At 53.5% G+C, this 16,048-nt stretch overlaps 2 protein-coding genes across 3 annotated transcripts in view; one reads left to right on the top strand and one right to left on the bottom strand.

The window, feature by feature from the left end:
• The window catches only part of SYN1 (synapsin I), a 47,028-nt gene that overhangs the window by 6,710 nt on the left and 24,270 nt on the right, over window positions 1–16,048 (bottom strand). The window lies entirely within an intron of this gene.
• TIMP1 (TIMP metallopeptidase inhibitor 1) lies at window positions 3,196–6,939 on the top strand. The gene is made up of 6 exons (XM_078065414.1): window positions 3,196–3,353; window positions 4,157–4,285; window positions 5,015–5,094; window positions 5,263–5,389; window positions 5,638–5,762; window positions 6,663–6,939. The coding sequence occupies exons 1-6, from the start codon at window positions 3,212–3,214 to the stop codon at window positions 6,831–6,833; spliced, it is 774 nt and encodes a 257-aa protein (XP_077921540.1). The 5' UTR covers window positions 3,196–3,211; the 3' UTR covers window positions 6,834–6,939.

Raw genomic sequence — 16,048 nt, 5'->3', positions numbered from 1 at the left:
CGCGGGCACGCACACGCGCACACACCCCTTCCTCTCGCCCAAACGCACACGACAGAGGGACACACACAACCTGGAGGATTACCCGTGCAGTACAGAGACCACCCTCAGAGGCACGGCCGCAGGACGCAGACAGAACTGGGCACGTGCTCAACGCTCACAGACGCGTGCAACACTCCCAGGCATCCGCACAACGACAGGACCCACGCCACATATAGAGGTACGCACCCTTCTGGGTACTCACATGACCACCACGCCCCTGGGCACACAAAAAGTACATCTAGGGACACACACACACACACACACACACACCCCATGCCCGGCCATCTATACCAACGGAGAGAGGCACGCACACGGCCAGAGACGCCCACAAGCTGCCGAAGTAGAAGCCCACACTCCTGGCTGGGCGCGCACGCACGCACACACACACATTCGGGTGTGGGGGTACCCCGAGTGCCCCGCGCCCCCGGCTGGGGGAGAGTGCAGCCGGCGGCCCCGGGGGCCGGGAGAGGGCATTCCCGGCATTCCCGGAGGGGCTGCTGGGGCGGCGGTGGCTCCCAGTTCCCGGCAGGCACAGGAAGCCCGCAGGCTCAGGGTGACCGACTGACCTCCAGGCCTCCCCCTCTCTCCCCGCACCTCCACCTTCCTCATTGCCCAAATGACTGGCGTCACGACGGGGCCCTGCGAGGCACGGCGTTGGGACGGGGGTTCCGGGGGAGCCTCTAGTTAGCATTCCAGGGCGGCGGGGCAGAGGCTCGGGCGCGCTCGCGGCGCGGAGGTGAACACCACGTCCACAGTTAGACGTGCAGCCTCCAGCCGCCCTGCGGAGGCCGACGTGCGACTCCCAGAAGCAGCACAGAACGCGCGGGGCTACCCCCAACCCCCAGGTACACACGTGCACCGCGCGGAGGGGCACGCGCCGCCTACAGGCGCACACACAGTTCTCAGACGCACAGACACGGGAGAGCTGCGCCCTAGTGCACCCCCCCCGCCCCGTTTCTAGGCCCCTCTTTTCATAAACGTTCCTTGTTTCCGCGGGACCTGAGCCTGAGCACAGCGCCGTGTGTATGTGTGCGGCCGGGGAGCTTCGCACTCTAGGATCCCCTGGCGAGCCCTGGGTCTGACTCTTGGCCTCTCCTCTTCCTCAGGCCACGTGGAACCCCAGGCAGGTCGCTTAACCTTCTCTGGGCCTCAGTTTCCTGATCTATACAAAGGGCACCACGAGGCCCAAGCACTTGGCATGCTGTGGCAATGGTGGGGCGTCTGCTCTGCACTCGCAGCCGGTCCCCATGCGCCCCCCCAACCACACGTCCAGCTCCCCAGGTGGTCACACACCTGGATACCCCTCCTCGACACCCCACCGGTTTCAAAGCCTGCACTAAAAGCCAGATGCCCAGAACCCCCCACGTGAAGACAGTCCGCCCGACTCGGTGCTGCCTCAGGCTGCGGAGTCTGCTGGCCTCAGAAGCCGGGTCCGTGAGGGGCTTTCCCTTCCTGCGAGGCTCCCTCCGGCCAAGCGCGGACTTACTCAGCCCCTGCCTCATTCACTCTCCCTCCCCGCTTTCACAACCGGCTTCCCCAAATTCCTGGTTTACTTCCCTCCCCCCCCCCGAACAGGGTCATTTCTTCATTCTCACTCCTGGGCTGGTGGCTCTTGACCCCTTGGTGTGTCACAGTTCCCTCATCTGCATAAGGAGATACGCAAGTCTCCCGCTACCAGGGAAGTCGGGAGGAACAGATTAGTTATTTCAGGGAAAGTGCTTAGCTCAGTATCTGGCACACAGAAAGCCTCCATCCTCAAAAAGTGTGCGGCACCGTTATCAGTACGGGGGGGGGGGGGCAGGCAGCCAACAGTAATTAGCAAGGAGGCAGTTGGGCTTGGCTGAGAGATGAAAGCCCTCACAAAGATCTTAGAGCAGGGTTTGATACCCGTAAGAGCTGCTGCTGCTGGTGCTCACCGAGCTTAACCTCCCTGAGTTCAGCAAGCTTCGGGAGCCAGGGGGTAATGAAGCCCGAATGGGAGAATTTACACAAAGAATATGGGGCACAGCGCGCAGTAAGTGCTCAGTAAGCGGCTGCTGGAGCGTCGCTCCCATCACTACTATTACTGGTCGGCTCTCCCTGACTAACAAAGGATGTTAATGAGCCCTTAGAGCACTTTCCCAGGACCCCAGAGAAGATTCAGGCAGCATCTGGAAGCTGGTGGGCAGGGATTGCCTCACCACCGCCCCCCTCCCCAGAAGTGTGGGAGGATTGGTGGGGAAGGGGCAGGGCAGGATGGGAGGGGATCTGTTTTCTACTGACTCACTGCCCTCTTTCCCCACTAGTGAACTCCCCCCCCCCCAATGCTCACTAATTCACTGGCACGTTCCCCGCTTGCCAGGGCTGTGCCACGCCTGGGTAAGATCCTGGCACCAGTTAGCCTCCGTTCAAATCCCAGCCATGCCCTGTGATCCTGGGAAAGTTCTTCAATCCCTCTCTGCTCCTATTTCCTCGTCTGTAAAACGGGACCAATACCGGTACCCATCTCAGAGGTTTTACTGTGAGCTTTAAGTGAGAAAAGTTATGCTGAGTGCCTGGGACACAGTTGGTGCTATATAGATGCTGACCGCCTGCCTGTGTGTGTGTGTGTGTGTGTGTGTTTTTCTTAAAGATTTTATTCTAAGTAATCTCTACACCCAACGTGGGGCTGGAACTCACCACCCCGAGATCAAGAGTCAGCTCCGCGGACTGTCCCTGCCTGTGTTTTTGAGAGGGCTTAAGATCCAGGCCCTCGGCCTTCTCTCTCTTCACTGCTTCTACTCAATTTGTTTCCTCTCTGCCTCGCTCACCCTTCGCCACACCGTCAGATCTCCCAGGAGAGGGGTTTCTGCGGGTGCTTGGCTCACACAAGGCGCACCAGCAATGTTTATTAAAGGGGACGAACTCATTTGGGCTTCAGCCATGGGGAGCTGGGCGGCGGGGGGCTGCGGGTGATTTGGATAGACTTCGGAGAAAGTTTGGAGACTTTAGGGAACTGCCCTGGGCGGGGGGGGGGGGGGGGGGGTGTAGTCCTGCCTCGAAGCCCTCCAGAGGCTGCCTGGAAGGACTGGTGACTGATGTGGAGATGGGGGTGGGCGGCCAGGGCGAGGCCCAGAAGGAGGGAGGGGAGGAGGGTGCATCTCCTTTTCGGCAGCCCTCGGCCCGCCCCTTGGCCTCCACCGAGGGTGGGCGGATGAGTAATGCATCCAGGAAGCCTGGAGGCCTGCGGTTTCCGCACCGCTGCCGCCCCCGCCCCTCGCGTGGACATTTATCCCCCGATGCTCAGGCCCTGCCGCCATCGCCGCAGACCCGGCGCCCCGAGAGATACACCGCAGGTAGGCTGGGGCCCCGGGTGGCCCCGCGGGGCCTGGAGCCGGGCTGGAGCCTTCCTGCCGGACCCCTGGCTGCTCAGCCCGGCCGGCGGGTTCCGGGACCCCGGGCTGGTCAAGGGGAGGAGGGCGGGAGGGTGCTGGACCGGCTCCCCCGATTCCCACACTCCAGACTCCTTGGAACCCCGACATCTATCTCCGACTCCTCCGAACCCAGGAGCCCCTAATATCACAGCTGCCTTCCAGGCCGCCAACTCCCCTAAATTCTGCCCCCCCAACCCTCCAGACTCCTAAATCCCCAACTCCACAACTTTCTCTGCTCCCAAATCCCTCAGGCACCCCGCCCCCTTAAGTCCCTAAACTCCCTGAACCCCCAAGCTCCTCCCAATTCCTCAGCGTCTCTCCACTGCCCCCAATCTCAATATGCACAACCCCGAAACCCCAAACCCCTCCAACTCCCCAGACCCCAAATTCCTCACCCCCAGCTTCTCGACCTTCCAACTTTCCAACGCCCCTAAATCCCGCAACCCCTCTGCCCCTTATTCTTCAAACACCACGGTCTCATGGCCCTCCACTCACCCAGTCCCTGAAATTGCTCAGCTCCCAGACTCTCCCAACCCCCAGCCCTCTCAGCTCCTCTGGGCTTCCAAATCCCCACCCCCCTTTAAAATCTCCACACTCCCCAACCCTTCAAGCCCAGAGTGCAGCGGCTTAATCCCCTTCCAAGCTGGCGGCGGCGGGGGGGGGGGGGGGGGGGGGCGCTGCCCACGTCCGCAGAGGACCGCTGACCCCTCCTCCCCACCCCGCAGCACCCACCATGGCACCCCTTGCGCCCCTGGCCTCCTGCATCCTGTTGTTGCTGTGGCTGCCGGCCCCCAGCAGGGCCTGTACCTGTGCCCCGCCCCACCCGCAGATGGCCTTCTGCAACTCCCAGATCGGTGAGTGTACCCCACTCTGCCCCCTACACTCCGTGCTTTGGTTTCCCCTCAGTCCCGCGGGGTTCACAGCGGTGCCTACCTCTAGGACAGTCCCACTCAGCCCTGCCCTGACTCTTTTAGCTGCACTGCCACGCTCAGGCTTCCCTGATTACTCCAGGCCCAATCCCACCTCAGGGCCTTTGTACTGGCGGCTTCCTCTGCCTGGTACACCCTTCCCCGCAGGTATCCACATGGGGGGCGGCCCCAGACGTCGGGACGGTCTTCCTCGACCACCCTGTTCGAAATCCCCTAGTACTCCTGATGCCCAGCTCTAAAATTCCTCATCACACTGAATACCTTCCATACACTTATTATTTGGCTTCTATTGAGTCTCCTCCTGGCTAGAATGTGAGCTCCACAAGGGAGCGGGCTTCTGTCTTTTTTGCTCACTGTTGTGTTCCTGACACCCAGAACAGTGCCGGGCACACAGCGGGCTCTGAAATATTGGTTGAGCGAATGAACCCACGATGAATATACGAGAAAGGCTTGAAGCAGCTCCTGACAAAGAGAAGTCACTCGTCTCCAGATGCTTCAGTTAACCAGCGTGTACAGCGCTTAGCGAGCCGGCTGGCATTCCGGCGATCCCTAGTGAAATACGTGCTTCGCGGGTGTTAGTACCGTGATTAGGTTATTTTATTGGCTCGTGCAGTCCATTTGACTCGTCTTTCCCCCCACCCCTCCGTCCTGCAGTCATCAGGGCCAAGTTCGTGGGGACCGTAGAAGTCAACCAGACCGACTTAAACCGGCGTTACGAGATCAAGATGACCAAGGTATCCCTCCTGCCCTCTCCCCAGCACTGCTTAACATCTGCCTTCCCGTCAAAGTCAAAGCCGAGGAAGTTAGCTGTGATGCCAGGGTGCTAAAGAGGACTTCAGGGAAGAGCGTGGAGTGGGAGGGCTGTGTCAGTAACCGAGACTCTTGCCCTCCTCCGTCGACAGATGTTCAAAGGGTTCAACGCCTTGGGGAATGCCTCTGACATCCGGTTCGTCGACACCCCCGCCCTGGAGAGCGTCTGCGGATACTTGCACAGGTCCCAGAACCGCAGCGAGGAGTTTCTCGTCGCCGGTGAGGCCCCGCCCCCTCGCCCCTTCCCTCCGACGGGGCCCGGCAGCCGGGAGCGGGCGAGGCTCCGAGGGGCTGGTCCCCGTTGAAATGGGGACCGCCCCGATTTCAGCCCATCGGGAAAGGGGAAAGCCGGGGGCTTTGCCCAGCGGGGGTCTGTGCGCCCGGGACGCCAATCAGGCGCCGCCCTGCCCCCGCCACCCCGGCCCAGCCCATCAGCTGCTGCCTGTTGCCCCCACCCCCGACCCCAGGAAACCTGCAGAACGGACACCTGCATATCAACACCTGCAGTTTCGTGGCTCCCTGGAACAGTCTGAGTAGCGCTCAGCGCCGGGGCTTCACCAAGACTTATGCTGCCGGCTGCAAGGAGTGCACAGTGAGTGCGGGGGGGGGGGGGGGGGCCTGCCCGCCGCCTGGGGAGCGGTCCTCGGGCTGCTCCCCAAACCGTGGCTTGTTTCTTGCTCCCTCTGGCCATTGCTTGTCCGTAGGGCTGCTGCCCGAACCCTAGGGCTGTCCCTGATCTCTCTTGCTGTTCCCCCGAAGCTGACACTGTTCCCTGGAAATTCTGGTTGTTCTTAGCTCTGTGTCTGATTCCGCCGTTCCCTGGACTGTCGGGCTGCTTCTTTTCCCTCTAAATCCCCCTTGTGACTATTTTCTAGTCCCTCTGTCTATTCCTGACCGCCCCCCCCACCCCCGCCCCGCCTAGGGATTGTGTCTTGCTTTCCTAGAATGTTCTCCAAGAACCCAAAGTGCTGCTCCCCCAACCCAGCTCATCCGATTCTTGCTCTGCCTGCCTCACACACAGGGGTGTGGTCCATTGCCCTTCTGACTAGTCCAAGGCTGTCTCCTGATGGCCCTGAATGTCCTCTGATCCCAGGGGCTGTGTCTGAGCCCCATGGCTCTTTCCTATGCCCAAATCCGTCCCCCCCCCCCCCCCCCCGCCCCACCAGCTGTTCCCTGCTACTGCTACTTGTTCCCTGTCCTTCGGGATAGTTCCCCTGGAAGCCTGCCTGCCCCGCCCCACCCCCCATGACTGTGTCCCAACCGGCATTCCAGGAAACCGATCACAGTTCGCTGGATTGCCGTCACCTTGCCAAGCCCAGTGACTGTTCCTCCAGTGGGAGGGGCTGCTCTTGAGTCCCTCCCCAGGTGGGGCAACACCAGGTCGCCCCAGCAGCTCCATGTTGAAAACTGAGGAGGGGAAGGTTCCGCTCTGTAGGGGAGGTAGGGGCAGGGGGAGAAGCCCTCAGAGATGTGCCTCTCTCCCCTCCCCTAGGTGTTTGCCTGCTCATCCCTCCCCTGCAAACTGCAGAGTGACACTCATTGCTTGTGGACGGACCAGTTCCTCAGAGGCCCGGACAAGTATTTCCAGAGCCTCTATCTAGCCTGCCTGCCCAGACGGCCGGGGCTGTGCACCTGGCAGTCCCTGCGGCCCCGGATGGCCTAAATCCTACCCCCCGCGGAAGCTGAAGCCTGCACAGTGTTCACCCCACTTCCCGCTCCTGTCTTTCTTTATCCCACAAGACAATGAAATAAAGAACTACCATCCAGCAGGCAGCGTCCCTGTGTCATGTCTGGGGACCAACCCATGTTGCCGATGACCTGGTGGGCATACCCGGGGACCGAGGCCGAGGGGGGTGAGGGATGCAAAATGTTGGCTTTTTTGTATTTCACCTATAATTTCAGGCATTGGTAACCATTCTCCACGTCGGCATGAGCCTTGGTGATCTGCCACGGCGGGGCAGATGGCGGGGGCCATTTAACCTGCATTATCCACCACAACGTCTCGGCTAATCTCTCTGCCCGATACTGTAGAACATTTTCCCAGACTAATTGATGATTCCTATTTGCACAGCCCTCTCTAGAAAATGATCCCACTACTGACAAATCACCACCTCACTGGCAAATCCCTCCAGTTGACAAACTCATTGACAAATGTCTTATCGATCCAATTTTAGTACATGTGCTGCCGAAGCGAGCACGACAAATGTCTTATCGATTGGCAAACAGCTCTCTTCCCCCGGGCACTGTCCTGATGTCATCCAGGAGGATGTCCTGCTCCATCCACGTCTGTGGCTGTTACCGTCCCCACCCTTAGGTTTTGTACTGCGAGTCTGACTTGAGTGAAAAGGGAAAGCTCTGGGGGGGAGGGGCTCAGGGTGCCCCTCTCCCCTCCCACCACATAACCCAGCAGGGCCTCTGAAAGAAGGGGTAGCCCTGGCTCCCCACCCATGGCCTGCGGGAGATTCCTCGGAAGTGGCCATTTGGGGAATAGGAGGGGTGAGGAGAAGGTGTGATCTGGAAATCCCCAAGCTCTGCCCTTCTCCCCCTTCCCCTACCTCTCCTCCCCTCACTCCTTTTTTTTTTTTTTTTTAAGATTTACTTATTTATTGGAGAGAGAGAGAGAGAGAGAGAGCATGAGCAGGGAGGAGAAGCAGAGGGAGAGGGAGAAGCAGACTCCCCTCTGAGCAGGGAGCCCGACGCGGGGCTCGGTCCCAATCATGACCTGAGCAGCCACTTAACGACTGAGCCACCCAGGCGCCCCTGCAGCGACAATTTCTATGTCAACATCTAGACCTTGGTTATGCCCTGGCAGGATTTAAACCCCGTCCACGAAAAGGGGAAAATGGCCACCTTCGCTCATGGTATGACCATAAGGGCCCTGGTGGCCTTGTTGCTCTTGGCTCAGCTGCTCCTAACAGGTCACCAAACCCTAGTAGCAGCTCCCTGCATTCTTACGCCGTCGTTCCCTGACCCCGGGGCCCATTCTCTGAGCCCTCAGCTATTTTAATCCCTAGGAGGAAGGTGAGGTAGAATGAGGCAGTGGGAAAGGACGGAGCCCAGTGTGGAGGCCACGCTCATGCCGACCTGCTCACCAGCAGGTGGTGCCCTGGTTCGAGACATCGTGCTTCAAGGCCAGGGCTGACCACGAGGCCCTACGGAGGCCGGGACAACATACAAGGCCGCCTCCCACAGACCCCAGCAGGAGCCCCTGGCAGGATTTCTGTCATCCTGGGGTCACTACATTCCCCCCATCGCTCTTCTAGAAAATTTACTCAAGCGAGTGAAGTGAGAACCCCCCCCCCCCCCCCCCCGCCGCGTTCCATGTGTCTGGGTGTGAATCTCTGCTTGGGAGAGACTGATGGCTGAGAGGAAGCACGTGGGGGTGACAGCCCTGTGAAGTGTACAGCAAGGGGGGGGGTTCCAGCTCAATGGGTGGCTTGGGGGCCGGCCCTTCCCTCACCTGAGTCTCAACACTTCTCCCTAAAAAATGGGCCTCACAGTGCCTACCCAGAATCCTTCTGAGGTCCGTGCTAGGGTTGGAGGATGATTAATGGGTGTGTTCGTCCCTTGGGTATTTTTTCAGGTCAGAACACGAAACGCTTATAAATAAGAAATTCACAGGTAATATTACTAACAGTGGCTTAATTTCTAGACAGGCGACGTCTAACGGTTAAGAACATGAACGCTGGAGCAACGTCATTTGCATTCAAGTGCTGCCTTTTCCACGTACTAGCTCTGTGTCCTTGGGGAAATCACATTACCTCTTTGTGCCTCAGTTTCCACATCTGTAAAATAGGGATAAAAAGAATGCCTAACTCGCAGGGACAACGTGAGCCATAAATGAGGTCATACATGTCTAATGCCTGGAACAGTGCATGGAACATAGCACTTACAAGTATTAGTTATTATGACTAGTAGCAGTATGAGAAATATAATTTAATGTGTAACTTTAGTAGTGATAATTTGTATCAGTAACGATTATTTAGAGTAAGGAAATAATGTATGATATCAGTAGTAATAACTTAATGCACTCTGAAAACCTTGGTTTAACTTGTGATCCTGATAATCTACGCCCAGAGACGTTACAAATATTTAGTATGTTCATTTGTGATGTTATTATCCTGAACCTTGTATACTTTTTCCCAGTGTGCAAGTCTCCCCAACTGAAAAACACCAACATTTTCAAAGACTTCTATGGGAACCCTCCCCCCAGTGATAATGTTCCCCACTATGAAGTCCTCACTGTGGATGACGAATCACCACACTTACAAATCTCTTCTGTTGCCAAGACTGCAGGTGACAAATTTCTAAGTCTTCGGTAAATCTTTCCTTGGAAAAGTTCCCTCTCCTCACTGTACAAATCCCCTCTTTCACAAATCCCCCATAACAAATACCTCTGTTGAGCCTTATTTATAAATATCGCATTGACATAACCCCTTTGACGACCCCCATTGACAAATCTCCCCGTTTACAAATACCTGGCAGCAATCCATCACCCATTGATGGATCCCAGTGACAAATATCTCTCTTCATAATTACCCACCGTTTGCATATCCCCTACTGACCACCCAGGTGACAAATCTATTTATAAATTATATATTCCCTATTTATGACATAATTCCCATTGACAATCTTTTTAAAAAGATTTTATTTTGGGATGCCTGGGTGGCTCAGTCAGTTAAGTGCCTTAGGCTCAGGTCATGATCCCAGGGTCCTGGGATCAAGTCCCACATCGGGCTCCTTGCTCAGAGGGGAGTCTGCTTCTCCCTCTGCCCCTCCCCTTCCGCTCCTGCTCACGCTCTCTCTCTCTCTTTCTCTCTCAAAAATCTTTAAAAAAAGATTTTATTTATTTATTTGACAGAGAGAGAGAGCACAAGCAGGGGGAGCAGCAGAGGGAGAGGGAAAAGCAGGTTCCCTACTGAGCAAGGAGCCCGAAAGGGGCCTTGATCCCAAGACCCTGGGATCATGACCTGAGCCGAATGCAGACGCTTAACCGACTGAGCCACCCAGGTGCCCCTAAATAAAATCTTTAAAAAAAAAGATTTTATTTTAAGTAATTAATCTCTACACCCAACCTGGAGCTTGAACTTACAAACCCAAGATCAAAAGACGCATGTTTCATCTACTGAGCCAGCCAGCCACCATCCCCCACTGACAATCTTTATTGACAAATCACCCTATTCCTGTATCTCTACCCACTGACATATCTCCTCATTCAGACATGCCCATCAAAATGCTCCCATTGATAAACCTCCTTGTCAAATCTTCCCATTCAGAAATACCCACCATTGATATCCATCTCATTGATAAGTCCATTTGAAAATCTTTCCATTCATTGAACCCCAGCCTTCCATATGGTCCCCTATTGATCCACCCCCATTGAAATTTCCCCATCCTTAGATATCTCCAGTTGGAAAAATCTCCTTGCTAGAACAGCTCCCAGTGTATTACCATATTACTATATATGTTGAAACATCTCTCCCCACCCCATCAATGACAGATGAAGAGGTAGATTTCTTTTCTTCTTTTTTTTTTTTGATTTTTAAAAAAATTTTTAAGTAATCTCTACACCCAACCTGGGGCTTGAACTCACAACCCCGAGATCAGGAGCCGCACAACACTCCATTGACTGTATGACCGAGCCAGCCAGGCACCCCAGATGAAGAGGCAGATTTCTCTAATAAGACCAGTCCTTTCTTTTTCTCCAAAGTGGCTGACACCTCTGTCTCACTATCCAGCCCTGGACACCTCCTATACAGTAGTAGTGAAAATCTGAGGACCAACTCTTATCACACTGTAGAGCTCCCACCAAAGGAAACAATTAGGGCACAAGTTGTCTTTCAGTGTGGGAGTGAAGGTGGAGCTTTTTTTTTTTTTTAAGATTTTATTTATTTATTTGACACAGAGAGCGAGACAGCTAGAGAGGGAACACAAGCAGGGGGAGTGGGAGAGGGAGAAGCAGGCTCCTGGCCGAGCAGGGAGCCCGATGCGGGGCTCGATCCCAGGACCCTGGGATCATGACCTGAGCCGAAGGCAGACGTTTAACGACTGAGCCACCCAGGCACCCCAGGTGGAGCTTTTTTAAATAAAGAAGATAGGTTGAAAGTGTGTATAAGAAGCCATTAGGAAAAAAAAAAAAAGAAGCCATTAGAACCTCAGATACACTGCCCAACTCCTAATCCCCAGTCCAGTAGAAGGCTGGAGGGATGCGCTGTTGAAAGAATAAAATAGAGGGTTCACGTGGGCAGGATGCTCACACTGCACCTCCCTCTTGTTGACTATTTATCTACCACTGAGCTTGGGTCTCTTGTTGAACCTTTGTGGAGAGCTACAGTTCTGATGGATGGAGGTGGGGCCATTGGCCAGAGGCCCAGACTCAGTGTCCTTTCCCCTCACAATGGGGGCCTCCCCCTGACCCCAGGCCCCTGGAAAGCAGTAGTGTTAGACAGATGCTCCCTGAATCCTCTCCTGATTAGGGGTGAGCTGGGCCAGAGAAAGGCCATTTTTCAACTTTCCCCCCTACCCATGTCTCTCAGGCTCTCGCCACGAGTCCCACCTTTCTGCTGGTCCCTGTTTTGCTCCTGGCTCTGCCCGTGACCACCCTTGAGCAAACCTTTGGATGCTACCATCCACAAACCCATGCTATTTATAGTAACTCAGACATGGATAAGTCTGGGCAGACCTCGGAGAGGCTTCCGACACAGGGGCTCACGGTGAGTTTCAAGAAGGATAGGTAAAGCCCCTTGAGGTGGTAGAACTTGGAGGGGAGGTGCTCTGCAAACTTTTTTCAGGAGTCTTAGGGATGGGGGAAATCCTCCCTCAACCCAAAAGGGTTCCCTGACACATTTGTCCCATCCCTAGTTCTCATGGCTTAATTCCTGGGGCTCATCCTCCTCACTGAGACCATGAGGCATCATGAGTTCAAATCACCCAGGGACTGTCTCCCCACCAAAATACAAGCCTCTGACCCTGCTCTGGCTGAGGAAATGGGTGGGTCTCTGAGACCCAAAAGCTACTGATGTGATACTAAGACCTCAGTCCCTCATCCCATAAATGCTCTTCAGCCTCTGTGTACCTCTCCCTTTCCTTGTTTCACAGACAATCAAGATTCCTAAAGTGATCTTGAACCTCTGGTTCACAGGAGTACCCAAATATAAAGAGCAATGTGGTTCTATCTATCTACATGCCCACCAAGAACAGCTGTGGGGACATCCATGAGGAGAGTCTCTACCCTGCACGGACTCCTCATCCTCAGGCTTCTCCCCATCTCATCCCTGGAATCAGGTATCCCCTCATCAGGGTATTTTCTTACAAGTGCCCCACCCCCCAGGGTACTGTGCCCCCAGTTTAGACCAATCACAGCAAATTCTGTCCGCAAACCATAGTGTTCTGAATCTTTGGGATTGACCACTTGCAGATCATGGTCCTAGCCAAGGGACATCTGGTCACACTTTACTGACCTCCAGGAGTCAGGCATGGCATCTGTCCTCTCTAGGCTCTTTGAGAGATGGGAACTTGCACTTCAGGAAATGAGTGGTGTATCCTTGGAAGGGGCTCTGAGAGGAGCCTATCAGGGAGGCTTCCTGAATATCTATAGGAAAGGGTGCCCTGGGCGTTGAGTGTGCCTCTCAGGTATGTGTGGCCACAGTGCCACTCTTCCCTCTTCTTTCTGCTCCCTGCTCCTTCCTCCCCAACCCCTGCTCCTTCGCCCTGTTCCCCATCCCCTGCCCCTGTTCCTCCTCCATGTTCCCCATCCCTCTCCCTGCTCCTGCTCCCTCTCCTTGCTCCCTTCTTTCCACCCTGCTCTTTGCTTCTCCCTGTTTCCTTGCCATGAGCTATGTCCTTTCACTCTTCCCTGGCCCCTCTGCCCATCATGAGTGCCCGCCACCCTTCTCTCCTTGGAGCAAAAGCTAAGAGAAGTGTAAGGAGTGGTGTTCTGCCCAACCACTTCTAAGTGCCTTCCTGCCACCCCCCACAAAACCACATACTTAAATCCCAATCTTGCACAGTGTCCATGGAGGGACACCTGCTTATCTGAGCATGGGCAAGAACATGAAGCCATGAGGGGCGCCTGGGTGGCTCAGTCGGTTAAGCATCTGCCTTCGGCTCAGATCACGATCCCAGGACCCTGGGATCAAGGCCCGCGTCGGGCTCCCTGCTTAGTGGGGATCCTGCTTCTCCCTCTCCCTCTGCCCCTCCCCCTGCTTGTGTTCTCTCTCTCTCCCTCTCTCAAATAAATAAATAAAATCTTGAAAAAAAAAAAAAGAACAGGAAGCCATGAACTTGGCTGCCTTCCCTGGTGGCCCAATATCTGCTCTTGAATCCTCATGTACAACAGCCTCCTGCCTTGGACCGGGACTTCTACTCAGCCACAGTGAGTTGGGGACTCTCCACCTTTCTCAAACTCTTAAGTCTCCTCAAGCCCACCAACTTCCCACAAGTGGCCCCTCAAGCCTCCCAAAGACCATCAACTTCTAACTGTGCTGGGGATCTATCTGGTCATGTTGTGTTTCTTGATCTGGATGCAAGCAACAGGAATATGTTCACTTTGTGAAAATGTAAGGAGCTGCACACACTTGTGATATGTCCTCTTTCCTGGACTTGTTATATCTCCATGAAATTGGTCCCTCAAAAGAAAACTCCCCACCCTGTTCACACATCTCCTATGCTCCTTCCTTCACTTCCCTATTTACTCCCACCCTCTCTTTTTTCATACAATCCCCACATCCCCAACTCTGTTGATTCTCACTCCCAAGCACCCTCTCTTTCCCCACGGCACAGGGACCATGAATCCTGGAGAAGGGACTGGATCCTGAGAGGCCTTGGGGTCAGACTCCACCTGCTCTATTGTGAACCCTTTATAAATATTTGCTGAGCCATAAATCGCCTAGAGATTTATGGCTTAGAGATTATGTCCCTAATCCTGCAGCAGCCCCCACCCCTAGGTCTGCACGATCAGGTTGATGTAAGCAGATCACCATGCTATAGGGAAGTTGGGGTGAAAAGAAGTCAGATTGTGCTTAACAGAGTCCTCCCATGTGCCCCATCCCTGACTGGTGACTATTTAGACATGCTGAGCCGAGCAGCCCTGCAGATTCCTGGTGGCCTGCAGCCTGGATGGGAATAGATAGGGTAGCAGAGCCAGAGTCTCCATATGTGCCTCCCACCACATGATGGAGGCTGGGCAACCTTCCCACCAGAGCTTCAAGGTACAGGGTGGGGGAAGACCGCTTCCACAAATCCAGGCCTAGCTTATGGCCCTCCATGCTGCACAGTGGGGTGGGGGGACAAAAGAGGAAATGTGAGTGGCAAGTTGGCCTGTAGGAAGTCTAATGCCTCTGCCATCTAGCTGCCACCGTCGCCTGCCATTAGCTCTGTCTTCTTCCCGGCCTCTTTGGTCCTGTTCTTTCTGCCTCTCTACAGCCACAGAACAGCCAGGAGGTGTGACTGCCCTACTAGATATCAGTAGTTAATGAGAAAATATAGTTTTTAAACTAGTACTGCATCAGTACAGGTATAAAGAAAGTGACCGATGGACTGGAACAGAGTCCAGAACTTGCCCCCATAAGTACATGAGATTTTAGTACATGACAGAGGTGGCATACTGCCCACATTGGTGGGGAGAAAAGGAAAACTATGAAACTGGATCTCACCCTACTTCCCACTGTATATGAAAATCAATTCCAAAGAACACATGTAATAGACACTTGTGAGAGTGCTACTTGTTGGCTATGTTAAGCACAGTGTTACATAAGTGAATGGATGTGACAGCCATTCTGTAATGCATGTAGAGAAGTGTTCAAGAACACATATAATAAAGATGTCTGTAAGAGTGCTAAAAAAAGAGAAAAAATCCATTTCGGATGAAGAATTTAAATGTCAAAAACAAAGCTTGCCACTTTTACCATCCACTAAATTTCCATATGTACATGGATCTATATCTGGACTTTTAATTTTTCTTTCTGTCTGTCAGACTGCCTATTCATGTGTCAGCATCATACTGTTTAAATTAGAAAACCTTCATAAAATGTTCGCTGGCAGAGGCTTAGGACTAATCCCCCCCCCCATTATAGCTTTTCTTTTTTTTATGGATATTCTTCCATGTTTGCATTTTCATGTGACGTTCACTATCAACTTTTATCAGTTGCAGATAAAAGCTTATAGGTATATTTTGGGGGATCACATTGCATTTATAAATGAAGACTTGAGAAGGGAAACTGTCATCTTTATGATACTAATTCATCCTACTCAAGAACAAGGAATGTCTTTGTTTTTGTGTAAGTCTTTCAGGAGTGTTCTAAACTTTTCCTCAGATAAGTTTGCATTACCCCTTGTTGACTTTATCCTGACGGATTTTATCCTTTTTTGTTATCATAAATGGGGTTTTCTCTTCTATTATACATTATATCTGTTTCTTTGTGTGTATGAAAACTAATTTCTATATGTTGGTTTTATATTCTGCTATATTACTGAATTCTTTATTGTTTGAATTAGCTTTGCTATTGGTTCTCTTGGGAATTTCCAGGTATACTATGGATATTGTCTTAAATAGAGATATTTTTGGGGTGCCTGGGTGGCTCAGTCGGTTAAGTCATGATTCTGGAGTCCCAGGATCAAGTCCCACACTGGGCTCCCTGCTCAGGGGAGTCTGCTTCTCCCTCTGACCCTCCTCCCCTCGTGCTCTCTCTCTCTCAAATAAATAAATAAAATCTTAAAAAATATAGAGATATTTTTGTGTTTTCTTTACCCAATCTTACATCTATAATTTTTTTCCTTGTCTAACTGCATTGGTCTAATACCTCCAAATACAATGTTGAAAAGGAGTGGAGACAGAGGGCATTGCCTTATTTCTGATCTTAGTGGAAATACTCTCCATGT

The sequence above is a fragment of the Halichoerus grypus genome, chromosome X (genome assembly GCF_964656455.1).
Source record: "Halichoerus grypus chromosome X, mHalGry1.hap1.1, whole genome shotgun sequence".
Lineage (NCBI taxonomy): Eukaryota > Metazoa > Chordata > Mammalia > Carnivora > Phocidae > Halichoerus > Halichoerus grypus.
Note: the sequence above shows the minus strand (reverse complement) of the source record. Positions and strands in the feature narration are given on the sequence as shown.